The sequence below is a fragment of the Cnephaeus nilssonii genome (genome assembly GCF_951640355.1).
Source record: "Cnephaeus nilssonii genome assembly, chromosome: 11".
Taxonomy (NCBI): Eukaryota; Metazoa; Chordata; class Mammalia; order Chiroptera; family Vespertilionidae; genus Cnephaeus; species Cnephaeus nilssonii.
The window spans coordinates 1,997,748-2,015,066 of record NC_137082.1 but is presented as its reverse complement, the minus strand read 5'-3'; the positions used below and the strand labels follow the sequence as shown (position 1 = coordinate 2,015,066).

The following is a 17,319-nucleotide window of genomic DNA, read 5'->3' as shown; positions in this document are numbered from 1 at the left end:
TGAGCGGAAACAACACCGGTATGGTGGTAAAGATTGAACTGTGTGTAACGCTTGTACTAGCTTTGGAAAGGTCACGAAACCAGAGTGGACAAGGAAAATCTTTTGTTTTAAGTCAGATTATAATGGGGAAAAATTTGGTTAAAAGTCAAAATTATAAACAAACTGGAATATCAAAAGGTACTTTTTTAAAAATGTGGTTTCTTGTTCAAATTAAAACCCTAATTCGTATTTGGAATTGAAAATCTGTAATAAGAAATAAAACCCTGCTGCCGAATCCACCTCTGGTGCAGAGAGATTCAAAGGTGGCTGGAGAGGGCAGAGCTACCAGCTCTCCCACAAAAAGACTACTTAGAGCTTTGTTTAAAAATTATAGAAGAACTTGTTGGGAAAAGCAAAATTTGGCTAAGGTCACCTTGGGTGCTGATAGATCCTCCCTTCCCCCAACTGATGGATAGAGTATGACGTAAACTCCACCTGCAGCCGGACATTCCTGAACACCTTATATGGACTGTACATTGAACCACCAATCAGCACCTGCCATATACCCTAAGCCCCCAATTCCTAAATCCCTAGGCCCCTAACCATGTACCTTACATGAAACCACCAATCAGCGTGTGCTGAGTGCCCTAAGCCCCGTCCCCTCTTTTCCTCCCCTTAAAAGGCACTCTCACTCCGGCACGCTCTCTCTCTCTCTCTCTCTCTCTCTCTCTCTCTCTCTCTCTCTTCCCTTTCCTCCTCTGGAAGGCAGCCTGCAGGGTGATCGCCAATAAAGCCTGTGTCCTGGTATCCCAAGGTCTCCGGCCCTCTGTTTCATCTTTCATGTGGTAATTAAATGCCTAAAGTATAGAAATTTATTTTTGAGAAAATAAAATCTTGTGTTTTCTCTGAAAAATATTAGGAATTCAAAATATGTTGCTTATTGGTCTAATTAAAAAAGAGAATTGATTCTGTGATTTCAACCAAATTTTTAATACAAAACCAGTTTAAATTTAATTGATATTTTAAGATAATTATAAAAAGCATATAATCTTTAAATTATATATATATATATATATATATATATATATATATATATATATATATATATATATATATTTGATGGTCTTTCCAAGTTAAATTTCAAGGCTATAACCAAGGGATGATTTTTGGAAAACTCCAAGGGCTGGAGTGATCCAAGGAATTTGTTCTCTCTTCTTAAAGGAAATATTTTAAATTTAACCGATCTAATATACTTGAGATCACATGGAAAACTTTATTAAAAAATTAATCAATATATTTTACTTATGTACATATACTTTAAATGTTATGAAGGTTTTGGCCTCTAAGAAGGTCAAAATAAAGTAACAAACTATGCCGAAACCGGTTTGGCTCAGTGGAAAGAGCGTCGGCCTGCGGACTGAAGGGTCCCAGGTTCGATTCCGGTCAAGGGCATGTACCTTGGTTGCGGGCACACCCCCAGTCGGGGGTGTGCAGGAGGCAGCTGATCGATGTTTCTCTCTCATCGATGTTTCTAACTCTCTATCCCTCTCCCTTCCTCTCTGTAAAAAATCAATAAAATATATTTTAAAAAAAAAAGTAACAAACTATTTCTTAAAATCCAACAGCAGAATTTTAAGACGGAATTTTAATAACAAAAGCCTCTAGCCACCTGCATTTTAAATAGACTGGAGGTGGGGCAGCGTTTGTGCCTTGTGAATCAGACGTATAAGTTTACTTAATTTGCTTGCTTTGTTTTTTCAATAAAAATGCCTACTTAATAAATTCGCTTTTTAAAATATAATCAAGGTCTCATATAAATTAACTTATATGAGAAGCCAATATTTTTATAAGCAATTTGATTAAGCCCTCTGAAAGTTACTAGGACTACCCATAATCCCTCTGTATATGCAAATAAGCCTAAGGGGATACTCTTTAAAAATAAAATTCTAAGCTTAATAAAAAGGAGAAATTTTGAAATCTTTTTCACTAATATTTACAGAGTAAACTAAAGATTGTTGTTAAAATACTAAATCTGACAATAAATAGTAGTCAACTTATTGTAAGGAGAGTCATTGTAATATAGCTATTCGGCTGCATGACTAGTCATTGTAATATAATGACTCAGTATCCAAGCAGCAGCCCTGTAGGTTGCTTGGTGTAAAAAAGAAAGATGAAAAGTTTTAGATGAAACTCTATAAGTGTGGCCTGGAAATTATTCTGGAAGGAAATAAAGATAGATTTCCTTCAAACATCTGAAGAACTGTAGTTAAAAATCAATATATTAGGCCTTAAAAATAGAAGTAAATAGTTTGTGTTTTTGCCTCCCTAGACAAAGGTTATGTTAAGTTACTCAAAGACTTTTCTTTTCTTTTTTTAATATGTTTTATTGATTTTTTACAGAGAGGAAGAGAGAGAGATAGAGAGTTAGAAACATCGATGAGAGAGAAACATCGATCAGCTGCCTCCTGCACACCCCCTACTGGGGATGTGCCTGCAGCCAAGGTACATGCCCTTGACTGGAATCGAACCTTTCAGTCCGCAGGCCGACGCTCTATCCTCTGAGCCGAACTGGTTTCGGCTACTCAAAGACTAATTGCAGAAATTTAATTAATGTCATTTACTGTCCAAAACCTAGGACAAGTAAAGTTAAAAAGTAAATCTTATTTTAGATTAATTTAAATTGGCTAATTGAAATAAGTGAATATTCACAAGAAAACTTAATTTTACTGGACAAAAACCTATTCCTGAAGCATTAACTAATTTTATAAATGTTTCATCTCATAGTAAAATTGCTTAACATGCAATGAATCCAAAGCAGTCATATTTCTATGCAGAAAAATGAAAAGTTATCAAGACTGCATTGTAAGATTTACAAAAGCCTCCTAATATTGAAATAAAAAAAGGGGGGATAGTGGAAAAATATCCTGTAAGTAAATTTCTTAATTGCTTTCAATTCTTTACTTTGAAAATTAAATTTTCATTTGTAATGCTGATAGCAAGACACCCATGAAAACATACATGGTGTCAAAATAAGCCAAAAGAAAATCTTTTGGACAAAAATAAAAAAGACTCCAAGTCTAATGTATAGAAAAGATTCCTTTAGTCGAGAATATGTTTGTATATTTCCTGAAAATTTCTCCAAGCTTATGTGGATTCCTGCAACAACGGATCCCAGAGAGGAACTGACCGGACTGCTCCAGACACAGAAATAGCAGTGGCCCCCAAGAACAGAGGATAAACAATTTAGAAATGAAGATGGTGAAGATGCCTTGCCATGCTAGCAGTCAGCAGCTGTGTGTCGCTGCAGGTTGCCCAGGACCAAACCAGAGAAGGTTGGACCTGCATTGCCACCATTTGTCCACCATCCAGAACTGAAATATCATTGCTGGCATATACACATAAGGAACTGTTGGACATTGAATTTGGGACTCAAAGAACTGTTGGCCCAAAAAGAAACTGACTGCAGGCTGATTCCTTTAATGCCTACAGCAATTTAAAGGGACTTGATAGAACTCTGTCCTTTCCACTGAATTTTAAAATCTTAAAACATGCATTTTTGTTAAATTAAAAAAAAATCCAAAAGGGTGAGATGCTGGAAGCCAGTTCCAGCATGTCATAATTGCAAGAGTTTCATCAAAAGGTTGATGGAACTTGGGGACTCAACAAGGGCTGAGTCACATATGTTATTGCCTGTTGGGAATGGCTAAAGACATTTCCCCAAACCTGAAAAGGATGCATTAAATTGATTGTTTGCTGCCAGACAGCTCAGGGCATCTTAATCTACATGGTATTGCCTCCTACTGGCCAAACACCTGAACAGCCATAGGCTATTCCCCAATCTGACAATGGACTCTGTAGACAAAACCCTACCTTTGAAGTGTATATCTCCACCTTGCCTTAGGACAAATTGTGTTAATAAAAAGCAAGGCGTCCTGAGACAAGGAGAACTTAGCTCCTTTAGCTAGGCTCCTCTGACCCCCAATGCCTTTCAAAACTATCTTTCATCTCTGGACTCTTACTTAAGTTACACACAGCCTTTCTCCAGATTGCTGAACCCTTCTTAATGCTGGAACAAGGACCCTGGCAGGGATGGGTTAGATAGGGTCAGAGTCACTTTGGGAAAGAGGCTGAGTGGAGGTGGAGGGTTCTGAGATGCTGGTTCCAGGGCCTGTGTGCTTAGGAGCTTCCAGTTAAAGAGGGGAAGCCCCCCCCCCCAGCCCCGAGGGACGAAGTTGAAGGTGGGACAGACTCTCCCTCTCTATCTCCCCCCTCCCTCGGTATCTCTCTCTCCCTTTATCTTTCCCTCTCTTTCTCCCTCTGTTTCTCTCTCCATCTTTCTGTTTCTCTCAGGCCCAGGACTGTGGCCCTGGCGGGTTCCCTCCCACATGCATGGCAGCCCCATGTGCATCTTCCTTCGGGGCCAGCGACGAGCTGGCTCTGCACGGTGGGCAGCCCCGTCTGAGTTCTGCATTCAGCTGTGAGTCCTCGTCACCACTCCCAGAACCAAGAGAACCAAGGGAACCAGCAATGGCAATTTTGTTCTCTCCATCCCCTCCCCCCTTCTCTCCAGCCTCCCGGTTCCATTTGTGAGGTCCAGTGCCAGATGACCCGGCAGACGGGGGCAGGGGACAGTGAGCAGGCAGGGCAGGGTGGGGCAGCAGCTTGCTGTGTAGACATTGCATTCTCTGGGGCACCTGACCCGGGCCCTCATTAGAGGAGGAGCCTGAGGGAGGATGAAGAGTCCGACATGGAGGGCCTGGGTCAGGTCCAGTGGGAGGGGCTCTTGGCCAGACATGGAGAGGCCACAACTGCCCAAAGCATCAAAGTGAGGCTGCCCGCGCCTCCCACCCCCCCCCCCCCCCCGTCCAGGCTCTATAGATGGACACCCCCCCCCTGGGAAAAGGGCTGAGAGCAGTGATCCACATCATCCCCAGGTGTGTACACTCAATGGCCAGTGCCCAAATGCACAGCACAGCTCCAGAGGAGGGAGAGCTGGCAGGGGTGCCTGCGAAAATGACGGCACTCTCCCTGCTGGTCCCGGGATGCTGGGGACCCTGCTCCTTTGTTTCCATAGCAACACCCAGGGGAGAAGGATGCACCCCACTCATGTTCAAATTCAGTTGGGAGTTTGTGGCTAAGACCCAACCCCAGCCCTCCGGTGAAGTGACCTCAGGCTTGATGGCAGGGCAGCAGGTGAGGCCCCTCCCAGAATAAGCTGTCCATGAATGGGGCCGAAGGGCCATCCTCTGAGGGACCCTCCTGCCCCTCAGCAACCAGCTGTCACCCAGAGCTGGCCACCCAAGTCTGGGAGGCGTACCTCCTAGCAGAGGCCGCGTGTGGAAAGTGAGGGGCCTCCTGGCTGTGGCTGGAGGCAGCACTGAGTCTCAGGAGAGGACCCAGGACCCAGGGAGAGGTGAGTGGGGAGGGAGAGGAGTGGCCCTGTGCATCAGGAGGGTGGCATCCTGGGAAGGATTGGGAGGGTCGCCTTCCTCCCGCCTCCCTCTCCCCTCAGAGACATAAGCCTCCACCAGGCCTCCTGTGTGGGAACTTTAAAAACTCTAATACCTTACGGGGCGGGGCGGGTGGAGACTGGGAGAAGCCGAGCCACGGTCTGGGAGTCAGGAAGCCTGGGTTCCTGTCTCGGGGGAACCACATGTCCCCATAGAATGTTAGGGCTCAGAGTCTCATTGGCCTGTCACCTGCAAACCTGGCACCAGTGTCCTCTCCCCAGCTCCCAGCACTCTCAGGGACTGTCTCAGGCTGGATGGGGACAATAGATGTCCCCAAGTGCCCCCGGCCCCAGGTGAGAACAGCCAGGGACTCGGCACCAGGGAGAGCGGACTGGCTGGCAGTGATGGACGGGGTTGGGGGAGGGCGCTTTGTGGGCATCCTCACACTGCAGGAACCTTGTGGTCTGGCCTCAGTGCTGGTCTCTTCTCAGCCGCCTTCCATGTACTAATGGACGTGTCCTCCCCGCCCTGTGCTGGGGTGGCCTCATTACAAATTCAGCCCTTTCTCACCTGAGGGGGTGCCGGACCGTCAGCCACAGGGGCGGGTGGACTCAAATCCTGGGTAACCCACCTGGGGAGCCGGAGGCTTGGGGCACGCACTAGGGCGCCGAGAGTCCTTGTCATCTCTGCTCCTCAGCCGAGCTCTGCTTGCAGCCATCAGCCCACCCAAAATGCTGCCCTACAGTGGGCCAGCCCCTGGAGCAGGCCACAGGCTGCCAGGTGGGGCTCCCTGCTTTGGGGGGTGGGGGAAATCCGATTTGGATTGAGGTTACCACCTTTTCACCAGGCCGAGGCCGACACATCGAGAGCAGGCCGCCCTCAGGCCAGCTGGTGGAGGGTCGTGCCACCCCCGGCACCCAGGACTGCTTGCATGCTCACCTCGTGGCACCGCAGCATCTCCATGGCCCCACCCGCACCATCTCCATCGCCCCCACCCACAGCATCTCCATCACCCCCACCCACAGCCTCTCCATCACCCCCACCCACAGCCTCTCCATCACCCCCACCTGCAGCATCACCCCCACCCACAGTGTCTCCATCACCCCCACCCACAGTGTCTCCATCACCCCCACCCACAGTGTCTCCATCACCCCCACCCACAGTGTCTCCATCACCCCCACCCGCAGCATCTCCATCACCCCCACCCACAGCGTCTCCATCACCCCCACCCACAGCCTCTCCATCACCCCCACCTGCAGCATCACCCCCACCCACAGTGTCTCCATCACCCCACCCGCAGCGTCCCCATCACCCCCACCCACAGCGTCTCCATCACCCCCACCCGCAGGGGCCTTGGCGTCACCAAGGAGGCCCCCTGGGAGGTTTCCTTGTCCGCCCGCCTCTCCTGCTTCTGCTGGGCCCCAGCCCTACCGCCTCCTAAATCGCTGCCTCAAGGAAACTGGGGCAATAAGCCTGACCTTCCCCTGGAAGCTGATCACTGTTAAGTCTGTAATTGCTAAGAATTCATTTGTGCATCCTTTTGTTTTATATCAATTAACAGAGTAATTAGAAAGAGCAATCTCCTTGGTCACTCCTCCCGAAGGCTGGGCCCAGAGCGAAGGAGCCGGCCCCTCCTCCGGCCTCACTGGGGGCCTCCTGCAAGTAGGTGCGCGAGACCTGAAGGTCTCCAATCTCCGGGTCCCCTTGGAGCCTCAGTTGGCGCGGCCTCAAGACAGGCTCAGGGCAGAGGCTCTGACGTGTTGGCGGTGCCGGAGTTTTCTCAGACCAGGCAGGACTCTCCAGGTCAGTGCCCGGCAGACACGAAGGCAGAGAAAGGACCTACTCCTGAGGCCAATGAGCGCGAGCAGCAGGTCCCACTGACAGCAGCAATGGACCGCACCACACAGCCGGCCCCTCCGGCCTCCCTGGCTGCCCTAAGGGTGGAGACAGGCTAGAGGACCGGAGGCCAGCGCCTCGGCCCGCTGGCTGTGTGGGACGCAGGGCCTTGGGGAACCTTCCCCTGCCTGCCTCACCTTCCTCCACTGCCTGCGTCTAGTGCAGCTCTGGCTTCCTCTACACAACCGAAGCCGGACACAGGCCGGACGCATTTTCATCCCAGCTGCACCCGGCGCCGGCTCAGTGCTCGCCCCATCGGCCACACCCCAGACCAGTCCTCACTGAGCCCCATCCCAGTTCTGCTGTCAATCATCTCTGACCCATCCATGGAGACCTGTTCCTGTCATTTGCCTCCCCTGGCTCAGGACCAGGGTGCATGTCTGGGTTGCTCTGCACACGCCAGCCCTTGCCCCTGGCTTCCTTGTGTTCCCCTGCAGACCCCGAGCCTGGAGAAACCGCCGGGGGGTGCAGTGGTGGTCGTGGCCCCTGGGACATTGTAGTCTGTGCTGAGGTCAGCTGCCCAGGTGGCCTGCAGCAGCCCAGCACTGACCCCCCTGACTCCCATGTGCTGTCCCTGCCCATCTCCTCCCGCCACCCCCTTTGTCACTGAAATCCTTGCCGGTGCTGCCCCAGGGAGAGCCAGTGGTCAGAGGGAATGTCCTGGCCCATGTTGGCCATCATCCTGGCTGCTGGGAGGGACTGGCCTCTCCCTAAACCCTCCTAGGTTCACTCTTCCTCTCGCCTCTTGCAGGTGCCCCATCCTGGACCCACACCCCTGTCCTCCCCCCGCCCCAGTGGAGCAGATGCAGCCCCTGGGACTCGGTTGCATGGGCCTCGTGAGGTTGGCTGGCAGGGGCCGGGGCCTGGGAGCCACTGTGTGGGAGGATGACAGCTGCAGTAAACGCATCTTTATACTCGGTGCGGAGTCTGCGGCACTGTCTCCTTTAAGAGACACCAGGAACCTGCTCGCGGCCCTGTCACTGTGTCTTCGTCTCTGGTGCCCCAGACGCATCCACTTGGGGTGGAGGCACAAGTCCCTCCCCATCTCCCCTGACACTTTGAACTGGCGATGGGCAGGGCCACGGAAGGGGATGCAGCTGCTCTGAGCAGAGACCATTCCTCAACCCCAGGTCGGGGCCCCCTGGGGACCTCAGATGGCGGGGCAACTCTACATGGACCGGCCTTGGGCCCTTCGGGCCAGTTCACCGGGGAAAACTGCCCAGCAGCCCGGGCCCCCCAACCCTGAGAACAGCCCACAGTCACTCCTGACTTTAGCCCTCCCCCAGTCCCACGACCTCCCCGGCGACCAAACCTTTGTGTCCACAGACAAAGGCTGAGCCTGCACGTCGGTGGCACAGCTGGGACGTGGGGAGACCAGGTCCAGAGCAGCAGCTGCCCCAGGATGGAACATGGGGCTGGAGCGTGTCCCCCTGCTCAGCACAAACAGATCTTGGAGAGTGACTGTTGGGGTGCAGGGTGCTCCGGGGCGGGGACTGTGGTTGTGCTTGGCCTTCGCAGCCCTTCTCAGAGCCGTGTTTCAGGCTGTGGTGGCTTTCAGGAAGCGCTCCAATAGCTAAGGGCGTGGCATGTGTGCAGACACATGTACATGAATTCACATGTCATGTGTGTATCAAGCACTTGCACACATGTGCACACAAAACCCCAGAGAGAGGGGTGCTCAGGCTCCATTGTTTAGGGAAGAGTGCTGTGATGTGTCTGCGGGTCCTAAACACATGGGTCTGAAGTATGACAGCGCGGGGCTGTCCTGTGTTAATAATGTGAGGGGGTCAGGGCGGGGGAGGGGCGTTTCTGGGCCCATTTGTGCTAATGAGGCTGAGCTCATCAGCCTGTGCCCTGCACAAGGTCATACCCAATAAACATGCAACCCCAGAGGGTGAAAGCAACAACCCAGAACCCAGGTTTTATTTTAGTGAAGCCACCCTCAGCCACTCCCAGCAGAGACCTTCCCTGCATCCCCACGGCACCCGAGGCTGTCATCACGGGGGGAGGGGCGATTCTTGGCAATTCTCAGCTCGATATTGGCACTAATGGCCGCCCGCCCCCCAGTGAGGCTGTCTGTCGTCCCGGCTGGTGCTAAAAACATGATCTTTTATTTTCACATTGTTTTGACCACAGCCCTCAGTCAGATACCAATTACAGGTAAGGCGGGCGGGCTGGCCTCACGTCTGGAAGCTCCCAAGGGCATCTACAGGGCACAAGGTGTGCAGACACATGTGCTGTGTGTGTGCCTGCCATGGGTGTGATTTGCCTGCGTGAAGGTGTGGACACATGCAGCTTCTGTGTTCACAGGCATGTGTACATGAGCATGTGTGTGCACGTCACCCGTGTACCCTGTGTGTCCTCAGGCCTTGTTTGATCATGAGAATGAGGGCTGTTTTGATGTTTGTGGAATGGAGGTGACATGAAAGGGGATGAATTGGAAGCAAATAAAAGTCTGGCCCACGTTTATGGTCCAGCATCTCCCTCCAAAGCCAGCCTGTACTGTGGACTTAGATTAGCCGACAGACGCCGCTCCTGTCCGCGGGAAACGTGTGACCATCCCTCACCCACGCAGTCCTCCCAGCACTCAGTCATTAGGGGCCCGAGGTGGGTGCATAGAGCTGGGGCCCGGGCCTGGGATGCATCCCTGCCTGGCCACCACCACCCTCCCTCCCGCCGGGCCCACTGGCAGCAGCTGAGAGGACCGCCCGGTGTCTGTCTCACCTGTGCGTGATGGGAGGTCTGTCTCACCTGTGTGATGGGAGGTCTGTCTCACCTGTATGTGATGGGATCTGTCTCACCTGTGTGTGATGGGGTCTATCTCACCTGTATGTGATGGGGTCTGTCTCACCTGTGTGTGATGGGGTCTGTCTCACCTGTGTGATGGGAGGTCTGTCTCACCTGTATGTGATAGGGTCTGTCTCACCTGTGTGATGGGAGGTCTGTCTCACCTGTGTGTGATGGGGTCTGTCTCACCTGTGTGTGATGGGGTCTGTCTCACCTGTGTGTGATGGGGCTCTGTCTCACCTGTGTGTGATGGGAGGTCTGTCTCACCTGTGTGTGATGGGCTCTGTCTCACCTGTGTGTGATGGGGTCTGTCTCACCTGTGTGTGATGGGGCTCTGTCTCACCTGTGTGTGATGGGCTCTGTCTCACCTGTGTGTGATGGGAGGTCTGTCTCACCTGTGTGATAGGAGGTCTGTCTCACCTGTGTGTGATGGGGCTCTGTCTCACCTGTATGTGATGGGGCTCTGTCTCACCTGTGTGTGATGGGAGGTCTGTCTCACCTGTGTGTGATGGGGCTCTGTCTCACCTGTGTGTGATGGGGTCTGTCTCACCTGTGTGATAGGAGGTCTGTCTCACCTGTGTGTGATGGGGCTCTGTCTCACCTGTATGTGATGGGGCTCTGTCTCACCTGTATGTGATGGGGTCTGTCTCACCTGTGTGATAGGAGGTCTGCCTCACCTGTGTGTGATGGGAGGTCTGTCTCACCTGTGTGTGATGGGGTCTGTCTCACCTGTATGTGATGGGGTCTGTCTCACCTGTGTGATGGGAGGTCTGTCTCACCTGTGTGTGATGGGAGGTCTGTCTCACCTGTATGTGATGGGGTCTGTCTCACCTGTGTGATGGGAGGTCTGTCTCACCTGTGTGTGATGGGCTCTGTCTCACCTGTGTGTGATGGGCTCTGTCTCACCTGTGTGTGATGGGAGGTCTGTCTCACCTGTGTGTGATGGGCTCTGTCTCACCTGTATGTGATGGGAGGTCTGTCTCACCTGTGTGATGGGGGGTCTGTCTCACCTGTGTGTGATGGGGTCTGTCTCACCTGTGTGTGATGGGCTCTGTCTCACCTGTGTGTGATGGGAGGTCTGTCTCACCTGTGTGTGATGGGGGTCTGTCTCACCTGTGTGATGGGAGGTCTGTCTCACCTGTGTGTGATGGGGGTCTGTCTCACCTGTGTGTGATGGGGTCTGTCTCACCTGTGTGTGATGGGGTCTGTCTCACCTGTGTGTGATGGGGTCTGTCTCACCTGTATGTGATGGGGGTCTGTCTCACCTGTGTGATGGGAGGTCTGTCTCACCTGTGTGTGATGGGGGTCTGTCTCACCTGTGTGTGATGGGGTCTGTCTCACCTGTGTGTGATGGGGGGGTCTCACTCACCTGTGTGTGATGGGGTCTGTCTCACCTGTGTGTGATGGGGTCTGTCTCACCTGTATGTGATGGGGGTCTGTCTCACCTGTGTGATGGGAGGTCTGTCTCACCTGTGTGTGATGGGGGTCTGTCTCACCTGTGTGTGATGGGGGGGTCTCACTCACCTGTGTGTGATGGGCTCTGTCTCACCTGTGCGTGATGGGGGGGTCTCACTCACCTGTGTGCGATGGGGGTCTCACTCACCTGTGTGTGATTTGGAGTCTGTCTCACCTGCGTGATATGGGTGGGTCTATCTCACCTGTGTATTATTTCCCGGAGCTCTCAAAAATAAAGACCACTAACTAAAAATAAAGAAGCCTAGGAGACAATGCATCGATGAAGTCGTGTGACAGGCAGAGCTCCCTCCTCAGGCAAGTGCCCGCTGGGCCAAAGCTGGTGGGCGGAGAGCCTCCCCGGAGCCCCAGCAGGCCACCAGGCTTCTCCTCTGCCCCGAACATCACCACGGAAACTGCACCCTCACACCGCCGGGCCTGGGCCTCTGGCACTGCCACTGCCTCGGAGCAATATTCCTTCAAGTGGACATGTGAGAAATTAGCAAACGTTTCACTTCCAAGATTCAAAGAGCACACACAGCAAGCGCCCAGGCTGCCCTTCCCCAGACGGAGCCCCAAGATCGGGAAGCCCGGCCCTCCCTCCCAGAGGCCGCCCCGCCCTCCGCCAGGGAGGGCCCTGACTGCTCCCAAGGGTGTTTTCTTCCCTGGAGAAGTCAAGGCGACGCTGCCGTGGCCGGGCGAGCGCCTGGCTGGCTGTGGTTTTCACTGTTTCATGGTGAGATTGCCCATCACAGAGGAGCACGGAAAGCATGTCCTTTCACGTGATCCTGAGTCAGAACCAGGACAGAAGCAGCACCTGCCAGCCTTCGAGTCGCCCCGTATGTCCCTCCACCAGGACAAACCTCCACCTGTTTTCTAAATCATTGTTCCTCACTTCCTCTTCTTCTCCATTTGAAAACACATGCCATAGCCCAGTGGTCGGCAAACCGCGGCTCGTGAGCCACATGCGGCTCTTTGGCCCCTTGAGTGTGGCTCGGCGTTAGAACCACTTCTTCAAAACAGACTTGCCCAGGCCGAAAACCAACTTCTGCGCATGGGCCACGAAGTTTCAATCGCACTGTACGTGTGCGCCCGCACGTGGTATTTTGTGGAAGAGCCACACTCAAGGGGCCAAAGAGCCGCGTGTGGCTCGCGAGCCGTGGTTTGCCGACCACTGCCATAGCCCGTCTTGACCATTTTAAGCATCCAGTTCAGTGATGCACAGTCACATGGTTGCACAGCATCGCCTCCACCCCTCTCAAGCACTTCTCATCTTTGTCCCAAACGGACACTCTGTCCCCACGGCCATTTGTGCCCTGCGCCCTCCCCAGCCCGGCACCGCCGTTCTATTTTCTCTCTCTGAATGTGACCACTCTGGTCCTTCACGGGAATCACCGGTATTTGTCCTTTTGTGACTTGTTTGTTTCCCGGAGCACATGTCCTCGAGGTCCGTGCATGTCCGCGTGTGCATGCTTGGCACGCATGCCTCGGTGGGCCCTGGGGCTGTTGCGCCTCTCGGTGTGTGGCACACCTCTGAGGCCCTGCTTTCAATCATTGTGGACGAATCCCCAGGAGAGGATGGCTGGGTCCCCACTTACTCTGTAGTTTAACCACGTTCATATGCCTCCTAAATAAAATATTTAAAAATTCTGCCCATTTCAAACTCTGTAAATGGAATCCCTCTCGATGTTATTCTGTGACCTGCTTTTTCTCTGCACATTGTTGACTGAAGTTCCTCCTCATGAACGTGCGGTCCATCCTTCTGTTCACCCTCGAGGTCGGCGGCTGTGGCCCTGACCCCCTGGGCGGCGGGAGGTGGGTGGGCGCACAGGAGCCGGGCTCTGGGCTGCAAACCCGGGAGGAGGCGCGGGTGACCCGCCTCGCCTCTCGGGCATCTGCTCCATCAGAGCCAGGTCTAGTCCCGACACCATCAGAGCCAGCCAAGGTCACCGCCTCCCAGGTGCCTGCCCTGGTCAGCAGGCCTGTTGCCCCCTGGGGCTCGCCCTCACCCGCTGCTCCGATGCTTCTTTCGTCGTCGTAGGTGCCGAGACTCGTGGGTGGGGGTGGGGATCTCTGTCCCACCGTGACATCACAATAGCCTGCTGTCCCCGACACAAAGGCTGCGTCGCTGACTGGACAGTGAGCCGGCGGAGCACCTGCACGAGGCGGCAACATGGCCCTGGCCCTCTCCTTTCCGCAGCGCCCAAAGGGGCTCTTGTGCGTGTGCAGGTGGGTTAACAAAAGCCCATTGGAGTGCGAAATGAGGAGAGAGGGAGCGCCCTGCACCTCGGAGCCTGGCCGCCAGAGGAGGGCCTCCCGGGCGAGGGCTGGAGCCCCACCCCAGGCCTGAGGGCGCGGCTGCAGGTCACACACCCAGAGGTGCCGGAGCCGCACAGCCCAGGATCTCTTGACATCTTCACCATCAATTTTGGAGAAAAGTAGACCCGAGGTCTGTTATTACCAGCACATCCCGCCCGGGGAGCGCTGCGCCATGCTGGGACCGAATCTCCCTCTTCAGGAGGCGAGAGCGTGCCAATACTCCGGGCACCCGATGGGCACGGGCTCGCGGGGGGCCGCCAGGGTTCGCTCCACTCGCAAGCCGGCACCATGGAAAGGGTTTCTCTGAGTAGAAATAAAGACAAAAGGCGAAGTCTGCCACGTGCCCGGTGCTCGCCTTGTGCTGCGTGTCACTGGTGAGGATGATGCCCTCATCACGCCCCTGTGTCCAGCCCCAGACGAGGCCACCAGGCAACGGCAGTGTCTTGGGAGTGGATGGGCCCAGACCCCCGATAGCACCCACCGGCTAACCGCAGGGAGCAGTAACCAGCATTTAAAGATGCGCTGGGGATCGGTAGAGACAGAAGGAGGAAGTCTTCGGGACCCTGAGGTGGCCAGCAGCTGGGTCGTGGGTGCTCGTGGGCTGTGTCCGTCCCGTGCCTCGTCTCTCCCTGGAAGGGGAGGGGGCTTCGTTACCGGCAGGAGCCGCCGCCGCAGTCCCGAGCTTGAAGTCGCTAAGACTTCTCTCAAACTTGTGTGCTGAGGAGACTCAGATGTTGGCCTCAGCTCCTAGGCTGAACTCAGCAGATTGGCCCATGAAAACTTCTGTATTGAGACAAAGGAAAGGATCTGTGAGAAAGCAACATCTATTATCCTGGGCTTGGCAACAAGGAAGAGGACAGGTAGTGGAAATCCTGCAATCTGAAAAGCAGACTGAAAGGTGACAAAGAAGCTGAAGATGGGTGGTGGAGAGAGGTATAACATTCCAGCCCCTCAATCTAGAAATGTTAGTAAGAACCAACAACTTAATAGACAGAAGACCAAGGATCAAAATTCCCAGATGAAGATGGTTCATAAGAAAAAAGAAAGAGGACATAATTATAACACATCAGCAGCTGCATGGCAGGCCATGCAAAATGGGGGGAAGAACAAAAACTTTCCAAATAATCAAAATTGGAATTCCAGCTTATCGAGTCCCAGCTTGCTTTTTAAGCCTCAAACTAATCAGAACTATGCTGGAGCCAAATTTAGTGAGCCGCCATCACCAAGTGTGCTTCCTAAACCACCAAGCCACTGGGTTCCTGTTTCCTTTAATCCTTCAGATAAGGAAACAATGACATTTCAACTTAAAACCTTACTTAAGGTACAGGTATAAAATAAGATAAAGTACTAATGTTTAAAGTAGGGTAGCTGACCATAGTTTCATACCAAATTCAATGCTCGGTAATTAATCTGTTAAACCCCGCTAATTAAATGTAGAAAATGTAGACTTCATCTTGTCTTGTGTTGCTGTGCACTGTGATGTAATGGTAGAATCAGTGCCACTTAAAATAACTGTTACTGATAATTGTACTTACATCAGGTGTTCTCAATTGAGTAACTTTTAAGCAAAACTATTCAAGTTTAGATTTGGGGAATGGTAAAGGAATCAACTTTTTCTCTTGTTGGGGGTAAAGGACCGGAAAGTGGTGAATGTGGAAGGGGCACTAGGAGCTATTTAGAATGAGACTGTATCCCCCATTGGCCCCGTTTCTTATATGCAGTGGATAGGTGACTGCAATCAATGTGCCCAAACCATTTTTTATAGAAAGTTATTGGGTGGTCACAGAATAGCTTTTAAAATACATTTTTGTATTCTAGCACTGCATAGGCTATCCTGTGATAGTGTTTGGCCTCATCCCTGCAAAGCTTGCTTAAAGTAGGGAGTTATATAATGTGAAAGTACCCAGGAAAGAAAGAGCCATGTAAATACATGTAATATACTTGTAGCATATGTAAAGTTTTGCCATTCATCTTAACAAAAATAAGAGTATTTTTAGTATGAATTTACTAATATAAGACCATGGACTCTTTTTTTACACTATGGCCTAATTTTAAAGGTCTGAAATAAAGTTTGCCCTCGTGCTAAAGTGCCAGTGTATGTATGTTATATGATCTGGTTGTAAACTATATTTCAAAGTAAATCATAGTGTCACTAAGTTTTATATAACTGAAAAGGTTTTAAAGCTGCTAAAACACTTGCTATTTGTAAAAGATGTGAAGCAGTATGGGACTATTTTAATTTTTATTCCTTAAACCCAAAGATAAACTTGTTAAAGGTCTATCCAACCTTAAAAATTCATATTCACTTTGAATGTTTTTAACCTATGATACAAGTATATTTAATCATGCCAGAGTTTTGTCACCATTAAGTGCAACCAGGGGACCACTTACACAAAATATTTCCTGCATAGTATCTTGATAACATGTCTGACCCACTTTATAAATAAATGCTAAGGATAATGTTAACCAAATAGTAAATTAAAAATGTGTAAAGATCAATTAAAATTCTGATTGTAGCCCTGCTGGTGTGGCTCAGTGGTTGAGCATTGACCCACAGACCAGGTCACCAGTAAGATTCTGGGTGATCCCAGTGGAGAGTGTGCAGGAGGTGGCAGATCCATGTTTCTCTCCCTCTCTAAAATCAATAAAAACATTAAAATAATTTTTCAGTGCCCCATTTTCTAATTTGGCAGGGTGTTGTTTTTAAAAATATATTTTATTGATTTTTTATAGAGAGGAAGGGAGAGGGACAGAGCTAGAAACATCAATGAGAGAACCATCGATCTGCTGCCTCCTGCACACCTCCCACTAGGGATGTGCCTGCAGCCAATGTGCGTGCCCTTGACCGGAATCGAACCAGGTACCCTTCAGTCCGCAGGCCGACGCACTATCCACTGAGCCAAACCGGTCTTGGCGGGCTGTTTTTTAAAATAATTTTCAGGCAGAATGACCAAGTTGTATATCTCCAAATAAATTAAGGTGAGCTAATGTTGCCCAACTCATAATTATATCCTAAAGACAAGTTTGTTGTACTAAAATGTGCATATATGAATTTGAAACACGGATTTAAAAATAAAACTGCTTTTTCTAAAAAAAAAAAAAAAAAAAAAAATAAAGATGCGCTGGGTAGTTAAGCTAATTTGTTCTTTATTAAAAACTAGTGGCCCGGTGCACGGATTTGTGCACATTGAAAGGAAATTAATCAGAAGAAAGATTCGTGCAGTAATTACATTACTACAAAAATTACATGTCAAAATAGTATATATAATATAGTATAACATTAAAACATGCATGCAATTGGCACAGCAAGAGCTTTATATGTATTGCGCATGTGTGAGTCAATGTTTATTTTTAAATTGTCAGTGACATCATATGTACCGGCTGGTCAGTGGATCGGACGGTCGGACAGACAGATGTTGGTCACTTAGCCTTTTAT

The 17,319-nt window shown here is 51.0% G+C and overlaps 1 protein-coding gene across 1 annotated transcript; it reads left to right on the top strand.

Moving 5' to 3' along the window:
* The first annotated feature begins 14,422 nt into the window (after positions 1 to 14,422).
* Positions 14,423 to 16,093, top strand: LOC307107219 (proline-rich nuclear receptor coactivator 2). Its single transcript, XM_079784310.1, has one exon. It carries the CDS (start codon positions 14,800 to 14,802, stop codon positions 15,214 to 15,216), a length of 417 nt encoding a protein of 138 aa, XP_079640436.1. The 5' UTR covers positions 14,423 to 14,799; the 3' UTR covers positions 15,217 to 16,093.
* Positions 16,094 to 17,319: the final 1,226 nt, after the last annotated feature.